We start from the raw sequence: 18,528 nt of genomic DNA on the forward strand, positions 1-18,528 counted from the left end.
AGAACCCCTGCTCTAGATGACAACACTTAACACCATTAGTACCATGTTGGCTCACATTTTTTGAGACCCTGATGTGTGCCAGGCTAGTGTTAAGCCCTTTTCACAGATCATCTCATTTGAACCTCACAGTCCTATGAGAACAGGTTAGCAGTGCCTTTTGTGTGGAAAGCTTGACCAGCTTTTCAGGAACTTGCAGCCAAGGGCTCGCTTAGTGTGTGTGAAAGTCGCTCAGTCATGTCCGACTCTTTGCGACTGCATGGACTACACAGTCCATGGAATTCTCCAGGCCAGAATACTGAAGTGGGTAGCCGTTCCCTTCTCCAGGGAATTTTCCCAACCCAGGGATTGAACCCATGTCTCCTGCATTGCAGGCAGATTCTTTACCAGCTGAGCTTCTAGGGAAGCCCAGGGCTGGTTTAGCCCCAGGCAGTCTGACTCCCAGTAACCATGATTAACTCCCTCTCTGTCTGACCTCTCATAGGCCACTCCTGTCATCCACTCAGAGATTTGTTTCTGCTCAGGCAGAGAAGAAAACTCAATGTTTATGAGGGTTTTTTGGTGGGGCAGGGATTATTGAAGGGGTCATGTTTAGAAAGTCTGCCAGACAGCACTGAACTCCACTGTCAAAGACCCTCGAAAGCAGTGACCTGTGTTGACAAATATAGCCAGCTAGATTGTGACACTATTTCAAAAAAACCCTACTTTTCTCTCACAGTCTGCCAAAGGGAGTCATGGGGTAGACTGATGTGTTAGTGCTCTTCCATGTCTAACAAAGTTTGGATTCTATGCAGACAAAAACATACCAACTAAAAGTAAACAAAATATTATAAGGTGTCCCAGTGAGTGCAAGATCCAGGGAAACTTATTCTGGAGGGTTCCAGGGAAGGTAGACACTCCAGGGAGACTGCATTACCTCCATAGAGGTTTGTTTGCGGTTGTTCAAGTGAAAACAGACATGGGCTGAGCACCTGTGGAGCGCCAGGTGCCAGGTCCTGGGGGTTCAGCTGTCCCAAGACCCCCTCCAAATCTCATTATGAGAAGTGCTGCTGTTGTCTTTTCTCAAGGGGAAGCAAAATCAAAGTGCAAAGAAGAGACAGACCACCGTATACAGAACCACAAAATGAATAAAGCTTATAATAAAAACAACTGCAAAAACAACAACCAAGACTCATCATGGCCTCATGTGCTACACATGGCACTGGGTGCTTTCCATGTCTGGGCCACTGTGCTCTCAGGAGTGCTTTATGAGACAGATACAGATGTTATTCCCATTGTACAGATGAGGACACTGAGGCAGACACGGAGATGTTGCTAAGTTTGGTGAGGTTACTCCTCAAGCTCAAGAAGATGCTCTTCAATCCCACCTATGGTTAGTGTCACAAAACCATTAGGGATGCATGAGTCCCCCTCCCCGTGTTATCCAGATGAGTGACAGTGACTCAGAATCGAATTAAGTCTCCTGTGGACCAAGTGAGCTGCTGTGATTCCAGCCTTAGTTTGCTTAGCTGAGAAACAGGAAATCACATGCCTCTACCCGTTAGAAGTGATGTGAGCTCCCACCAACTAAAGATGAATTTGGAGGAGGTTTTGGAGGAAGGAGGAGAAAGGGCAGGGACATAGGAAAGTGTTCAGGGACAATAACCTGCGTAGATGACAATGCCAACAGCCACTTCAGTGTTTCTGATGGTGCAGCCTCGAAGCAGAAGACTCTCACTGCCAAAGCCTGTCCTGGTCTGATCGGGATGTTCCCTGGAGATGATGAAAGACAGGAACGGTAGTGTCTCAGAATTAGAAGTGGTGAGTGAACATGATCCCTCTTCTTCAGAAAGCAATAGTAACTTGGAAACTAATTCCCATGTTTAAATGCAAGACTTCATTGGTCCTAGGACACCTAATGGGGACTGGACCATTAGAGGAGAATTACCTATCCCTAAGGATGTGATTTTGCCTAAGAGGCAGAACTCCGACGAGGAAGATTCAAAATGGTTTTAGGGGCAAAACGTGGGGGAACTGGCTTCTGACCCTGCAAGGATAGGTGCTGTGCTCCCTGAGGCAGTGTTCACACGCCCATCACAGCTGCTGGGTCTGCACCCACACAAGCTGAACTCTACACACACAAGTCTGTAGAGGACAAGGGACAGTCCCACCTCTCTTATCATGAGACTTTGAGGAAGGGCAGCCCAGAGGCTCCCCTCTTGGCCTCTCTTGCTCCATCCTCATAAAATAAACAGACCTCACAGCAGGAGGACCAGTGGCCTTTGCGCAACATCCTGGGAGGCAGCTTCTCAAAGGGGAGATCCGTAGAGCTCTTCCCTTCTAGACTCAGGAAGCATCACAATTTCCCACTTCACTCTAGAAACTTCTGAGTCAACCCACACCAGGGTGGACTCTGTGTCTGGTCCTCATTCAGTCCTGATGTCCTTCCCCTCTGGGATTTTTAGGAAGTTTAAATATAACTTCCTCACAACACTGGGGAGAACAGAACAGTAATCATCTGAACCCTAACGGATTTTCTCTCCTTCTAACTCTTTAATACTTCATTTCTCTAGGTCCAGTCATGTTTCCTACGTATTACATAATGGTCATGACAACCTTAGAAGGTAGGTCATGTTTCATACCCATTTTAAAAATAGGAAAACTGAGGCAATCATAGTACATGGCAGAAAGGGGATTCAAATCCAGGAAGTCTGGCTCCAGAATGCTACAATACCACTCAGTACACTCAGAATAATTCTTTACTGTGTTTATAAACTATATTACTTACATGATTTTATTTGACTCTTCACAGCTCTGGGAAGTTAGCAGGGTGATTATCCTTGCTTATGAGAAAGTTGAAACTCAGAAAGGGTGAGAGATCTTTCCAAGGACATACTTCCGGGACATAGAACATCCCAGGACTTGGGAACCCAGACCCCAAACACCAAGCCTCATGTGATTTTCACTACATTGGAATTCTTAAAGTAGCAGCCCATTAATTTATATTGAATCAGTCATTTCCATTTGCAATTCTTTTGAATTTAACAAGGAAATATCTTAGTTTATCTCTGTTAATCCTTTCTAACACTTATTTATCTAATTTTTTAACATGGAGGAGGTTTTGGCAATAGTCTGTAGTTAGAGTACAATAACTGTTTTGATTTCATTTTACTAATTTTGCTGTTATAAAATTTATATATGGAAAGTAATACTGCCATAAATCTATGGCAAGCTATATATAGCAGTGATTCGGGTTGCCCATAGTGCCAGTAACATAACTTTTTCTTCTGAAATAAATTAAGAGAAAAATAAGCCAATTAAAAATCTGTAATATATAGTGTTTATGAGTGTGATACAAATCATAAAGGTGGCTGAAGTTGAAGACGCACCTGTCCTTATGGAGGGAGCTGCTACAGATGGAATATTGAATGATTCACTGTTTAGTAGCTAGTGGTTTAAAGGGCATTTTTATGATGCTCTAAGGTGATAACCTATGACAGCATCTTCCTCGTCTCCTGGTCATAATGTTCCTTCATAGCCCTTCTATTTAGTGCACTGTTTACAGGGATGCTTTATCTAACTGACTCACGGCAGTATTTCTCCACCTTGATACTACTGACTGTTTGGGTGGGATTAGTCTTTGTTGCGGGTCTGCTCTGTGCCTTATAGGATGCCGAGCAGCATCTCTGACCCCTACCCACCAGATGCCAGCAGCACCTCGTCCCAGCTGTGATAATCAACAACGTGTCAGACACCGTAAAGGTCCTTTGATAGAGAGGAGGGAAGGGGTTTGAGAACCACTGCCCTGGACTGATCTTATTGCTTAAAAATTGCATCGTCAAATCTGACATTCCTCATCTTCAAAGCATTAAAAACTACTCAGTTTCTAGCCAGCCTGGGTAGCCCCAAGAGAGTTCCTACATTAAGGAGGCCCAAAGAAGCTTCTGGACACCTGGAGGCATCAGACCTGTGGTTTGCTCAGCAAGAGAGTGTAGGTCATCTGTGGGTGGTGGGCCTCGGTAGAGATGTGGGAGCATGATGGAGAACTTGCCAGCATCCCATGGGCTGGCTGGTAGACTGACCAACTGCACTTTCCGGGCTCACCCAGTCCTGGGCAGGTGGGGAAAGTTGCCTTTAGAGGCAGTGACCAGGAAGAGGAGGTTCTGGGGGTTGAATGGAGCTGGGAAAGTTCTGTCTGAGATGAGCCCAGGCTGAAGCTTAGAAAGGCTGGATGCTGGCATGAGCTGTTTGGGGGAGAAAGGATTATAAATAGAAACCCAGCAATGAGGCTGCTCTCCAAGAGGATGGAGAATGACTCAAGGCATGGGAGCCTTGGGATGAACCAAATCCACAAAACTTTTGCATGAGGGGAGGACTTCTTGCCCAGGCGGGTGACAAGCTCCAGTTCGCCAGATGCCTGCTATGAATCCTCTTCTCCTCCAGGAACTTGCGCCCTTCTCTGTCTGTCTCCATCTGTGCTCTTTAATTTTTTAAAAAGTAATTTGCACTGAAAATCTGCCATTTCTTTTGCATTGTTCTTGCTTTTCCCCCTTTTATCTTGCTCCTCAAGACATCTCATATGGCCTGGGGAACAGTGGTTGGCGGGAAAGCCCTGGCACCTGCCTCCTGAGAAATCTTCTGAAGTCTCATTGCAAGCCTATTGGTAGAGAAGCTGCCATAACATGTCTGCGCTCATTGTCTGCATGTAGACAATGCAAAACACAGGGGTTAGAGTGAAAAGACAGGATGCAAGTCCTGGCCCTGCCTTGTAGCTGCTGTATGCCCTTGAGGGAATCCTGAAAACTTTTATCATCAGATTTCCCGTCTGACAACTGGGAATCAGAATTCTCACTTCCCTGGGTTGTTTTGCAGATTAAATGAGATGATGTTCTGAGAAAGTCCTCTGAAAGGCTTAAAGCCCTGAATAGGGCCTTTATTCACATCTTTCACCACTGCTCTTTTTTTTTTTTTTGGTCTTTTGCATTAAGACCAGTTGTCAAATGTGGGAGCAAAATTACAGCAAAACTCTCAGGCTGAATCAAAACTGAAATAATAACAACAGTAATTGCAATAGCAGTAACATCATGAACTATCTACTCTGCCTGTTTTCATGCTTTGTGTATGATCAACTCTCAGACAAGAAAATTCCTGTGATATAATCTTTATTTTACAGGAGTGGCAATGAAGGCCCAGAGAGGTTAATTAATTTACTCAAGGTCACACAGCTTATAAGTGATAGAGCCTGGTTTCAAACCTAGGTCTGTCAAACTCCAAAGTCCCCTTTCTTACCCACAGTGCAATAAAGGCTCCTTCAGAAATCTGGTCTAAATTTAATCATATTTGCCTCCCCTGAATCAGAGTGTGGTCTTGATTTTGATGCTGTTTCACAGAGTTCTGAAAAAACTATTAGTGAATTTAAACGTGCGAGATAATTAAATGTCACTCCATCAGCAACAAAGACTGGAAAAGGTTTCTCAATTTAGTTAGGTTTCTCTAGCCCTTTCTTAAGATAAAAAGAAATAAACTTTCTTAGGACCCAGATGCTTATTTGTTTGGCCATTTCGAGACAAAACTTCTAGCTGCAGAGGCAATATTTATAAGCAACACACAGGTGGCAAATACTTACATATAACCTTTAAATTTGTTGAGGTGGTTGTTGGGCTTCTCACACACGATGGTGTTGTGGAAATGTTCTGGTTGGAACTGGACCTCCTGTGAGAGAGGGAATGCCGTGAGGTTATTAAGTCAGAGGGATCTCGTTTTAATAGGATCACTGGGAGAGCTAATCATAGTTAGAACCATTGCAAATAAGGTAATCCCCACTTTGTTGCACCGTGATAATTGTAATGTGTTAGAAAAAACAGCTAACATCCTCATTAAGGAGGAAGAAGTAGATGCAGATGAAAACTTGAGTGGTTGGTAAAGGGAGGGTCCTGTCCTGACTAATTTTTTCTGGCCTGGATTTCATTCTCTAGACTCAAGTTGCCCTGTAGAACTTACTGCCATGATGGACATGTTCTATGTCTGCACTGTCTAAAGTGGAAACCACACATCGTGTGTGGCTGTGGAAATATGGTAGTATGACTGAGGAACTGATTTAACTTTTATTTAATTTTAATTAATTTAAATAGCTACCTGGGGTTAGTGGCTACCAAACTGGACAGTATAGAAATAGATGATCAAAAAGAAGAAATTATAAATCACACCACCTACAGCTAGCCAATATTCTTGCGTATTTAGAATTTCCAGAGCTTAAAAAAGTATGTACATACACCTACACACATTTATGTATGGGCACACACCCACATTTATGCATTTCAAAAAGTCAGACTTAGTGGTCATATACAGTGAACATTTTTACACATTATTACATTTTTCTACATCTCTTAAACACCTGGATAGAAACCTATTGTATAAATGCCACCATATTTCACTACTGAACACTGACCTGGTTTCAACTGTCGGCTGTTGCAAAAATGCTGTGAAAATAATAGCTAATAAAACAAAATAAGTAGCATTTACTGGACTCTTACTTCTGTCAGATGCTGTGATGAGAACTTTAGAAATGCTATTTTTTCTTCAAGCTTACAATTCTTCTATGAAGTAAGAACTTGGCTGCCGTCTATGGGGTTGCACAGTCAGACACGACTGAAGCAACTTAGCAGCAGCAGCAGCAGAGACGGGAAAACTATGACTCAGAAGGGTTAAGAGGCTGCCTGTGGTCATATCAGGACCAGAATTTGAATCCGAGTCTGACTGTCGACCCTCTGTTCTTTACTTGTACACCACACTGCCCCCCACCCCCTACTCCCACAAACATTCTTGCAGCCAAGCATTTAAAACACATTCTTGCCTCTTCATTTTTTCTCTTTTGTTAGGTATTTTAGTTTACAATCTCTTAAAGTCCAACCTGAGGAAAATACAACTAGGGGTGAGGAGATCTTTCCTTTTAATTCTACCCTACATTGGCTAAAAGTACATTCAATCATTGAGCCTCCATTTTCTCATCTATAGAATGGGGCTAACACCACTGTGCCTCAGAAGACAGAATTTGTGTGGGAAAGTTTTGAAAGATGTAACAGGCCATGCCATAGAAGGAAGTAGTGCTAAAGGTGGCATTGGAACTGGTTCTCTGGGTAGAGATTTAGCCTGAGTAGTGAATTTATCACTCCAAGCTGCAAGGTACAACTGTTCAAAGGGGTAAATTGATTAGAAGAAATGACAGCGTCTTCTGGCTTGGTGTAAATATATTGTCCATTGGTTCTGTGGGGGTGCCAACATAAATAAACTCTCTGCTCACTTGAAATAAATTACCCATCCAGGAGTTTCTAAAAATACAGCCCTTTCCACCTCCAAGTATTGATTTTTTCAGGGACAAACACTTGCCGACTTCTGAGATGATGACAAATAACACTGTGATTTGTCAGCTGCCTTCGCGGTCCTGATTAAGCCATGTGCTTCCCTCTGGATCCATACCACTCGGCTCACTCTGGCTTTTGGAATCTGAACTCATTTCAGATGTCTGCAGCAGCGGGTCTGAGAGCTAATGATCACCCTGCAGTGAGACTGTCGCCCGTTTAATCATCTCCAGGGATCCCTGGCTGTCTTGTCCTCCAGCGGGGCTTCCCAGTGACCTTCCTTCTGAAGTGTCCTGTGTTCTTTTATTCTTCTGGGCACTTGTCTTGGGTGCTCTGTCTGTCTCCTTCTCCACATGGAGAGGTGATTTTGCCCTTCCTAGCTCCCTGGACCCTGGGCTCCTTCCATTCTTCCCTAGATGGACTGTGGAGAAGGACACCCGGGCCCCACAGTTGCCAGACAGCCCCTCAGGATTGCTGCCTTCCCTGGCTTTGCTGTAACTCACTCCAGGCAGCTGCTCGGAGAACCCAAGGACAGCGGTGGTGGGGGACTGTCAAGCCCTACAAATCTGCCAGGGGCCTTTATTTACTTTTTTGAGCTTGTAAAATTTATTTATTGGAGTATAATTGCTTTATGATGTTATGTTAGTTTCTGCTGTACAACAAAGTGAATAAGCTATATGTATACATATATCCCCTCCCTCTTGGACCTCCCTCCCTCTCCCCTCATCCCATCCCACCCTTCTAGGTCATCACAGAGCACTGAGTTGAGTTCCCTGAGCTACACAGCAGCTCCCTACTAGAGTTTCTGATCCACTTCTGGCTCACTTAGCTTTTCTTACCTTGGGGATAAAGCCCACTACCCACCTTTTCTTGCTGACCCAGCCTATTACCAAAGGCACCACCCTTGAGGAAAGTAATAGCCATCAGGGTACAGGAAAAGATAAGCCCCTTCTGTAGAGGACAGCATCGTGTGTGGTTCTTCAGGTCAGACACAATGATGTGGGGCATTTACTGTGTTCCAGGCACCTGTCATTAAGTTTTCACAGTAACCTTAAGAGGTGTAGACAGAAGTGCAAATGCAGATCAATAAAGCAATTGTCTTATGGTTGGTAAGTAACAGAGCCAGCATTGAAAGCCACAACATCGGAATCTAAAGCCAGTCATCATTATCACCACAGTCATTGTTATCATTGTCATCATCATCATCAATACATTTATTCCACTTTCTCTTTCTATGATTATTATTACAGCACTTATTGGATGCTTATTAAGTGTCAAGAACAGCTAAATATTTCACACATGCTCCTCTCTTGAAGTCACACAATAAACTGATCAGATCGGCACTATTATTACCCTATTTTATAATACAGAAGAAGGGACTGAGGCTTAGGGAGAGTCAGTGAATTTCCCCAATGGCACACAGTTAGCAGAGCAGAAGACAGAATTTCTGATGCCATACAGCCCATCCTCTTAAACCACAGTGCTATTCTGATGCACAAAGGAAAGACGATCATTTAAGAACTCCTTTCGGTCCTGTTTCCTTTTCTATGTTCCTTTTCCACTTCCTATGATCAAAGTACCTGATATGATAAATGAGGTCAACATGTAGTTGACCCTTGAACAACATGGGTTTGAACTGTGTAGATCCACTTACACAGGTTTTTTTTAATAAACACTATGGTATTACCTGATCTGTGGTCAGTTGAATTGGTAGATGTGGAACTGTGACTACAAAGGACTGACTATAAATTATAAATAGATTTTCCACTGTGTGGATGGTTAGCATCCCTGACCTCTGTGTTATTCAGGGGTCAACTATATGTGGAATCTAAATTTTAATAAAAGCTATTGCCAGAGTCAGGGAGTGGTGGGTGGGTGAAGGAAGTCAAAAGTTAGAAGCTTCCAGTTAAAAGGTAAATAAGTCAAGAAATATAATGTAAACATGGAAACTATATTAATACTTACTACCGTGCATATTTGAAAGTTGTTAAGAGAGTAGATCTTAAGAGTTCTGATCAAAAGAAGAAAAAGTAACCATGTATGGTGATCAGTATTTATTTAGATTTGTGATCATTCCACAATATATACAGATAAAAAGTCATTATGCTATACATCTAGAACTAACATAAGGTTATATGTCAGTTATTTCTTAATAAAAAATATAAGCAAACTCCAATGTCTAGGAATCATCATTACCACCATCACTACCACCCTTCTTAACTTGGGTCAAATAAGGAAGAATCAAAAGCTAAAATACATAATATTGTCATGCTGACCTTTGATTTACTGCTATTAACATTTTTGTATTACTCTGTTTCTAAAAGATTTATTTTTATGTTTCATGAAAGGTTTTGCACTCTCATTGTCTTTTCTAGTATCTACACAGATACCTGGTTGGTTGGCAGGTCAAGGTGTTTCTAAGACCAGGGTGGCTCAACCTTGTCACTCTTGACATTTCGGGCCGGATGATTCTTTGATGTTTAGCAGCATCCCTGGCCTTTACCAACTTGATGCCAGTAGCACCCTCCCTTTCTCCCCCTCAGTTGTGACAGCCAAAAATGTTTACAGACATCTCCAGATGTCCCTTGGGGCGCAGGGAAAGAACTAAACATTGTCCTCAAAGAAGTTCCAAGTTAACATGAGATGAAGTTGCAAGGATTCTCTATCTTAACCGTCCATTAAGAAAGGACATGATCTGAATTTTTCTATTTTCTTTCTCATCTATTGGAAAAAATATTAGGCTTTATGCCTGGAGGTCATAATGCCTTATAATAATAGAAATCCATATACATCACACTATACTACAGAAACTATTATATAAGCATGTTGAGGGTCTAGGTCATAATGACTTGTAATAAGAGAAATCTGTATATATCATTCTATACTATAAAAGCTCCTGTATAAACATGGCTGGGTCACTTGCAATATGTGTACTATCCTATGGTTAAAAATAAAAGGAGATTAATTTGGAAAAAAATTATTTTTTATATATTGTAGAAAATTTATGGGATTTCCCTAGTAGCTCAGCTAGTAAAGAATCCGCCTGCAATTCAAGAGACCCTGGTTCATTCCTGGGTGGGGAAGATACCTTAGAAAAGGGATAGGCTACCCATTCCAGTTTTCATGGGCTTCCCTGGTGGCTCAGATGGTAAAGAATCTGTCTGCAATGTGGGAGACCTGGGTTTGATCCCTCAGTTTGGAAGAACCCCTAGAGGAAGGCATGGCAATCCACTCCAGTATTCTTGCCTAGAGAATCCCCATGGACAAAGGAGCCCGGTGGGCTACAGTCCATGGGGTTGCAAAGAGTAGATGGAGTAAATAAGCACACACACACACACAGAGAAAATATATGTAAATTACTACAACTAATAAACAAGGCAGTGTGTTACCTCTTTCAAGTATATTTGCAATTTAAAGTAGGGTACTTTCAAAGAGTAGAGGCTAAGACACAAAATTGCCTTGATATAGAACATTCTTTGAGAATTATTAATTTTATACATATATTTTTAACATTTGAGATTTTTTTAATTTGCCACCTCCTCTATGCTGCTACTGCTGCTGCTAAGTCGCTTCAGTCATGTCCGACTCTGTGCGACCCCAGAGACGGCAGCCCACCAGGCTCCCCCATCCCTGGGATTCTCCAGGCAAGAACACTGGAGTGGGTTGCCATTTCCTTCTCCAATGCATGAAAGTGAAAAGTGAAAGTGAAGTCACTCAGTCGTGTCCGACCCTCAGCGACCCCATGGACTACAGCCTTCCAGGCTCCTCCGTCCATGGGATTTTCCAGGCAAGAGTACTGGAGTGGGGTGCCATTGCCTTCTCCTCTATGAAACCTATCCAAATCCCCACAGTTTTACCTCAGTCAATAAGAACTGTTCTTTTAACATGTTTCCACATGAACTCTCATGCCTCCATTTAACACTGGTGTATCTAGGTCTCTGCTTTCTTGAGCAAACTGTCAGCTTCCTCTAGAGCACCTCCCATGACACCTTGTGTTAACAGGCATACTATAAAGATTTGGAGCTTCAGCTTCAGCAACGAATATTCAGGGTTGAAGAAAATCTGAATATTCATTGGAAGGACTGATGCTGAAGCTCCAATACTTTGGCCATCTGATGTGAAGAGCTAACTCACTGGAAAAGACCCTGATGATGGGAAAGATTGAAAGCAAAAAGATAAGGGGATGGCAGAGGATGAGATGATTAGATAGCATCACTGACTCAATGGACATGAATCTAAGCAAACTCCAGGAGACAGTGAAGGACAGGGAAGCCTGGTGTGCTGTAGTCCATGGGGTCACAAAGAGTTGGAAATGACTTAGCAACTGAATAACAACAACATAAAGATTTGTAAAGGCAAGGTTAGCTGGAGAGATGAATATTAGGACATTAAATACTGAAAGGTGATGTATGAGGAGATAACAATGAAAACCTCTGTAAAGACCTGTAAAAGCACCAGGTACAAATGTTAACTTTGATTTAGGGGAATAAGATTGCTCTTGCAAGGAAATGTGGCTCAACTAAGAAAAGAAAATCTAATTCTTTGGCTCAACTAATAAAAAAGAAAAAGGAGTCAAGGTCCTAGATCCCAACATGGGCGAGACTAGTCTCCCATCCTCCACATATTCAACCATTTATTGAATATTCATAATGTATGAGCCATGGATGAAGTGAGAGAGAATCAGAGAAGGAAGAGGTTATTGACACAACTCAATTATTGCAGCCATAAAACAGCTCAAAGTTCCCAGGTTAGTCTGGTGTGTCAATTGTGGTATCTATGAAAGCTAAGGAAAGTGAGCCAAGAGTTAAAGTGTAATGACTCTGGGATTAAGGTACTCTCATTGACCTATGCCCTAGATACAATAAGCCTCCTGGGGCCACCGGGAAAGTCAAGGTGAAGTAAAGAGGTTGAGATATATTCCTATATCTAGAAGAGGCTATTCCCCTTAAATTAGCCTCAACTTTTACTTTCTTAGTTTTTTTTTCAGTATTATTCATGTTGATCAACAAATGTGATTACATAAATGTATCAATGATCTTTTGAAATTTGTTTTCTGTTCACTCACTCTCTATCCTGTTCTCCTTTCTTTAACAACCCTTTAACTTCCTTTTGGGAAATTACCTTTTCTCCCTGGTTCATAATCTTCATGGGACTATAAATCAAGATGCCCTGCCCACTAGCCTATCTCACTGTGGGACTTTGACTTGAGTAGAATAACTCAAAGAAGGAAAAACAAAGGAGACTATTAAGTAATTGCTGCTACTAATATTCTCCTGCTGCATTAGTTCTTGTTTTTGTGCCTGGGTCTTCATATGAAGCTGAAACTCCAAAACTTTGGCCACCTGATGCGAAGAGCTGACACATTTGAAAAGACCCTGATGCTGGGAAAGATTGAGGGCAGGAGGAGAAGGGGACGACAGAGGATGAGATGGTTGGATGGCATCACCGACTCAATGGACATGAGTTTGGGTGAACTCCAGGAGTTGGTGATGAACAGGGAGACCTGGTGTGCTGCGGTTCATGGGGTTGCAAAGAGTCAGACACGACTGAGCAACTGAACTGAACTTCATATTTCCTTAGCTTCTGTGAATCACACCGTGTACTTCACTCCTATTTCACCTCCCAGCACATTTTTGTAATAATCCTGTTTTGCTTAAGTGAGCCAGAGTCATTTCTGTTCCTTGAAAACAAAAATTCCAGTCAACACAGCGGTGTGCTCAAACTATTGGGTATCTCTGGGCCTTTAAAAAATAACGATGTTTATTTACTTGGTAAAATCACACTTCACAAAATGCTGTCCCTCATTTGCTTAATCTTATTTGATCTTTCCAACTCTCCTGTAAAGTGTTCTGGACAGGTTAGTCTCATTTTATAGGAGAGAAAACTGAGTGTTGCTAATGCTAAGTAGCTTGCTCAAGGTCACATAGCTCATGAACATCGTTTTGTCTCATTCTAAAGTGTGTGCTTGTTCTTTGCTGGATGTAAGCATTTAATGCTGTCTTACACAACAAACCCTCTGGGCCTTTCTCATGCTTTCTTTGCAAGTTTTCCATATTTACAATTCTCTTAAACCTTCATTGCCAAGCTCAAGGGTTTTACCTCTTAAGGACCCATCTATCTACCACAGATTACAGCAATTTCTCCTTTCTTTGATTCTAGACAATTTGCAATATCCATACCCCCACTTAGACCTTTATGTATTTTATACTTTTAATTGTCAAATACCAAGTTATTTCTATAAGCCAATTGGTAGATGAAACATTGCAACTTGTCTATAAATCCCCATGTGTACCAAAATGCTGTCTGTGGACAGATTGAAAATAACTCTCACACATACATGGTTTTCAATTTTCTGTAGGAATTCCTGAGGTCAATAAATACAAATCTATTTTTAAAGATCACCAAATTCATAGTAGCTTTTCATTTTAATTTATTTTCTAAACTAATAGATGCTGAAAGGACAACTATTTTCACAGAAAAGGGATTGGGGTGTAAGGATTATCAAAAAAACTTTTTTTACCATTTTTTTAATAAAAAATTTTTGATTGTCACTGAGTGACTTCACTTTCACTTTTCACTTTCATGCGTTGAAGAAGGAAATGGCACCCACTCCAGTGTTCCTGCCTGGAGAATCCCAGGGACAGAGGAGCCTGGTGGGCTGCCGTCTATGGGGTCACACAGAGTCAGACACGACTGAAGTGACTTAGCAGCAGCAGCAGCAGCAGAGGGTCTTTATGTTATAGAAAAATAGGGACCCATAGTCCTAAGCTCTTAAGGATAGGAAGTTTGTCTTAGATCACTTTGAAACCCCTCAAGGGCCATTAGGAAATATTCAAGAAAGATTCTTCTTGCAAGATGGCAGAGTAGGAAGACCTTGAGCTCACCTTCTCCCATGGGCATATCAAATTATAACTATTTACAAACCAACTATGAATGAGAATGATCTGAAGACTAGAAGAAGAGATTTTTCAAAACGAAGGATATAATGAAGGAACTACAAGTTGTTGAGTAGGAGGTACAGAGATGTAGAGATGTAGTAATTGTCAAGATCCACACCTCCAGGTAAGAAACTCACAGATGGGAGAGTCACAATTGCAGAGGTTCTCCCCAGGGATTAAGGGTCTGAGACCCACATCAGGCTCCCCAGCCCAGGAGTTCTGTACCAGGAAGACAAGCCCCCAGAACATCTGGTTTTGAAGGCTAGTGGGGCTTGTGTATGGGAGAGCAGAAGGAAACAAAGACTTCATTCTTAAAAGGCACATGCAAAATCTCACACACTCCGAGACCCAGAACAAAGGTTGTCATTTGAAAGGAACCTGGATCAGACCAACTTACTAACCTTGGAGACCCTTCCAGAGTGGCAGGAAGCAACTGGGACTCCCTCTGTGAGAGGCTGGTGGCAGTCATTTTCAGAAGCTCATTCTACCATGAAGAGGCTGGTGTTGGCAACTGCTGAGTCCTCTTTCTAGCCTCTTAGAGCTGGGACCTGGGCCCTGGTCCCTCATGGCAGAGGACACTGCTCTTAAAACTGCTTTTGTTGTAGTCTATAGATTTTGAATCATTGTGTTCAAAAGCAATTTTAAGAGTAAAGCTATAGAGATACAAGCTTACTTCAGGAAACAAGAAAATTCTCAAAAAAACAACATAACTTTATACTTAAAGTAACAAGAAAAAAAAGAACAAACAAAGCTAAAAGTGAGTAGAAGAAAAGAAATAAATATCAGAGAGAAAATAAATAAAAGAGACTTAAAAAAAATAAAGAAAGAAATATTGATGAAATTAAGAGCTGATTCTTTGAAAAGATAAAACTGATAAACCTTTAGCCAGACTCATCAAGAAAAAGAGAGAAAACTCAAATAAAATAAACCAGAAATGAAAGAAGCTATAGCTGACACCAGAAAATACAAAGGATCAGAAGAGATTACTATGAACAATTATATGTCAATAAAATGGACAATACATAAGAAATGGATAAACTCCTAGAAACATACAATCTCTCAAGACTGAGTCAGAAAGAAATACAAAATATAAACAGACCAATAACACTAATGAAATTGAGTCAGTAGCCAAAAAACTACTTATAAGCCAAAGTCCAGGGCCAGATGACTTCACAGGTAAATTCTACTTTAGACACTTAAAGAAGAATTAACTTCTACACTTCTCAACTATTCCTAAAAATTGAAAAGAAATACTTTCAAATTTATTTTATGAAGCCAGCATCACCCTAATTCCAAAACCTAAGACACCACGAAAACATAACAGGCCAATATCAATGATAAATATAAATGGAAAAATCCTGAACAAAATATTAGCAAACCAAGTCTAACAATATATTAAAAAGATCATATACCATGATCAAGTGGGGTTTATTCCAGGGATGCAGGAATCATTCAATATCTTCAAATCAATGTGACATACCACACTAACAAACTGAAGAAGAAAAAATCATGTGACCATCTCATAGATGCATAAAAATCTTTTGACAAAATTCAACATACTTTTATGGTAAAAACTCTCAACAAAGTGGGCATAGAGGGAATACATCTAAACATAATAAAGGCCATGTAAGACAAACCTGTAGCCAACACCATACTCAACAGTGAAAAGCTGAAATCATTTCCTCTAAGATCAGGAACTAGACAAGAATGCCCACCATTACCACTTTTATTGGAAGTCCTAGCTATAGCAACAAGATATGAGAAAGGAGTAACAGGCATTGAAATAGGGAAGGAAGAAGTAAAAGGTCACTATTTTTCAGATGACATAATACTGTCCATAGAAAATCCTAAAGATGTCACCAGAATAACTACTAGAACCCATCACTGAATTTCATGAAGTTGCAGGATACAAATTAATACATAGAAACCTGTTGTATTTCTAAATATTAACAATGAACTATCAGAAAGAGAAATTAAGAAAACAATTTCATTTAACAACTGCATCAAAAAGAATCATACCTAGGAATAAATCTAAGGAGATTAAAGACTTATATTTGGGAAACTATAAGACACTGATAAAAGAAATCGAAGACAACACAAACAAATGGAAAATACACAATTCTCATGGATTGGAAGAAATAATATTGTTAAAATGACCAGGCTACCCAGTGCAATTTATAGATTCAATGTAATCCCTATTAAAACACCAGTGTTAACTTTCATAGGACATCTGTCTAGTCAAGGCTATGGTTTTTCCTGTGGTCATATATGGATGTGAGAGTTGGACTGTGAAGAAGGCTGAGTGCTGAAGAATTGATGCTTTTGAACTGTGGTGTTGGAGAAGACTCTTGAGAGTCCCTTGGACTGCCAGGAGATCCAACCAGTCCATTCTGAAGGAGATCAGCCCTGGGATTTCTTTGGAAGGAATGATGCTAAAGCTGAAACTCCAGTACTTTGGCTACCTCATGCAAAGAGTTGACTCATTGGAGAAGACTCTGATGCCGGGAGACATTGGGGGCAGGAGGAGAAGGGGACGACAGAGGATGAGATGGCTGGATGGCATCACTGACTCGATGGATGTGAGTCTGAGTGAACTCCGGGAGTTGGTGATGGACAGGGAGGCCTGGTGTGCTGTGATTCATGGGGTTGCAAAGAGTTGGACACGACTGAGCGACTGAACGAATTGAACTGAGGACAAGTAATTCTAAGATTTGATTGGAAGCACAAATGACACAGAATAGCCAAAATAATGTTGAGAAGGAAGAAGAAAACTAGAAGTATCATACTCTCTGATTTAAAACTATACTACAGAACTACAGTCATCAAAACAGTATGCCACTGGCATAAAAACAGACACATAGATCCATGGAACAGAATAGAGAGACCAGAAATAAACTCATGCTTATATGGTCAAGTAATCTATGACAGAGGAAGCAAGAATATATAATGGGGAAAGACAGTGTCTTTAATAAATGGTGCTGGGAAAACTAGACAGCCGCAAGTGAAATAAACTATACTATTTTATCACACTACATACAAAAATAAATTCAAAATGAATTAAAGACTTAAACGTAAGACCAGAAGAGATTACTATGAAGAATTATATGCCAATAAAACAGACACGACAGAAGAAATGGATAAACTCCTAGAAACATGCAGTCTCTTAAGATTGAGTCATAAAGCTCCTAGAAGAAAACATAGCCAGTATATTCTTTTTTTTTTTTTTTTTTATTTTTTTCTCTAATTTTATTTTATTTTTAAACTTTACATAATTGTATTAGTTTTGCCAAATATCAAAATGAATCCGCCACAGGTATACATGTGTTCCCCATCCCGAACCCTCCTCCCTCCTCCCTCCCCATACCATCCCTCTGGGCCGTCCCAGTACACCAGCCCCAAGCATCCAGCGTCATGCATCGAACCTGGACTGGCAACTCGTTTCCTACATGATATTTTACATGTTTCATTGCCATTCTCCCAAATCTTCCCCCCCTCTCCCTCTCCCACAGAGTCCATAAGACTGTTCAATACATCAGTGTCTCTTTTGCTGTCTCGTACACCGGGTTATTGTTACCATCTTTCTAAATTCCATATATATGCGTTAGTATACTGTATTTATGTTTTTCCTTCTGGCTTACTTCACTCTGTATAATAGGCTCCAGTTTTATCCACCTCATCAGAACTGATTCAAATGTATTCTTTTTAATGGCTGAGTAATACTCCATTGTGTATATGTACCACAGCTTTCTTATCCATTCATCTGCTGATGGACATCTAGGTTGCTTCCATGTCTTGGCTATTATAAACAGTGCTGCGATGAACATTGGGGTACACGTGTCTCTTTCCCTTCTGGTTTCCTCAGTGTGTATGCCCAGCAGTGGGATTGCTGGATCATAAGGCAGTTCTATTTCCAGTTTTTTAAGGAATCTCCACACTGTTCTCCATAGTGGCTGTACTAGTTTGCATTCCCACCAACAGTGTAAAAGGGTTCCCTTTTCTCCACACCCTCTCCAGCATTTATTATTTGTAGACTTTTGGATCGCAGCCATTCTGACTGGTGTGAAATGGTACCTCATAGTGGTTTTGATTTGCATTTCTCTGATAATGAGTGATGTTGAGCATCTTTTCATGTGTTTGTTAGCCATCTGTATGTCTTTTTTGGAGAAATGTCTATTTAGTTCTTTGGCCCATTTTTTGATTGGGTCGTTTATTTTTCTGGAGTTGAGCTGTAGGAGTTGCTTGTATATTTTTGAGAT

The 18,528-nt window shown here is 41.0% G+C and overlaps 1 protein-coding gene across 4 annotated transcripts in view; it reads right to left on the reverse strand.

Moving 5' to 3' along the window:
* ATP10B (ATPase, class V, type 10B) overlaps positions 1-18,528 on the reverse strand; it is a 390,227-nt gene that overhangs the window by 85,446 nt on the left and 286,253 nt on the right. For all 4 annotated transcript variants that reach the window (XM_010855331.1, XM_010855328.1, XM_010855330.1 and 1 more), the window contains exons 6-7: positions 5,603-5,688; positions 1,643-1,749 (exon numbers count right to left, since the gene is read on the reverse strand). In XM_010855331.1, the coding sequence (XP_010853633.1) occupies positions 1,643-1,749; positions 5,603-5,688 (193 nt within the window). The remainder of the gene's footprint in view (positions 1-1,642; positions 1,750-5,602; positions 5,689-18,528) is intronic.

Source organism: Bison bison, unplaced genomic scaffold (genome assembly GCF_000754665.1).
Source record: "Bison bison bison isolate TAMUID 2011002044 unplaced genomic scaffold, Bison_UMD1.0 scf7180017864363, whole genome shotgun sequence".
NCBI lineage: Eukaryota > Metazoa > Chordata > Mammalia > Artiodactyla > Bovidae > Bison > Bison bison.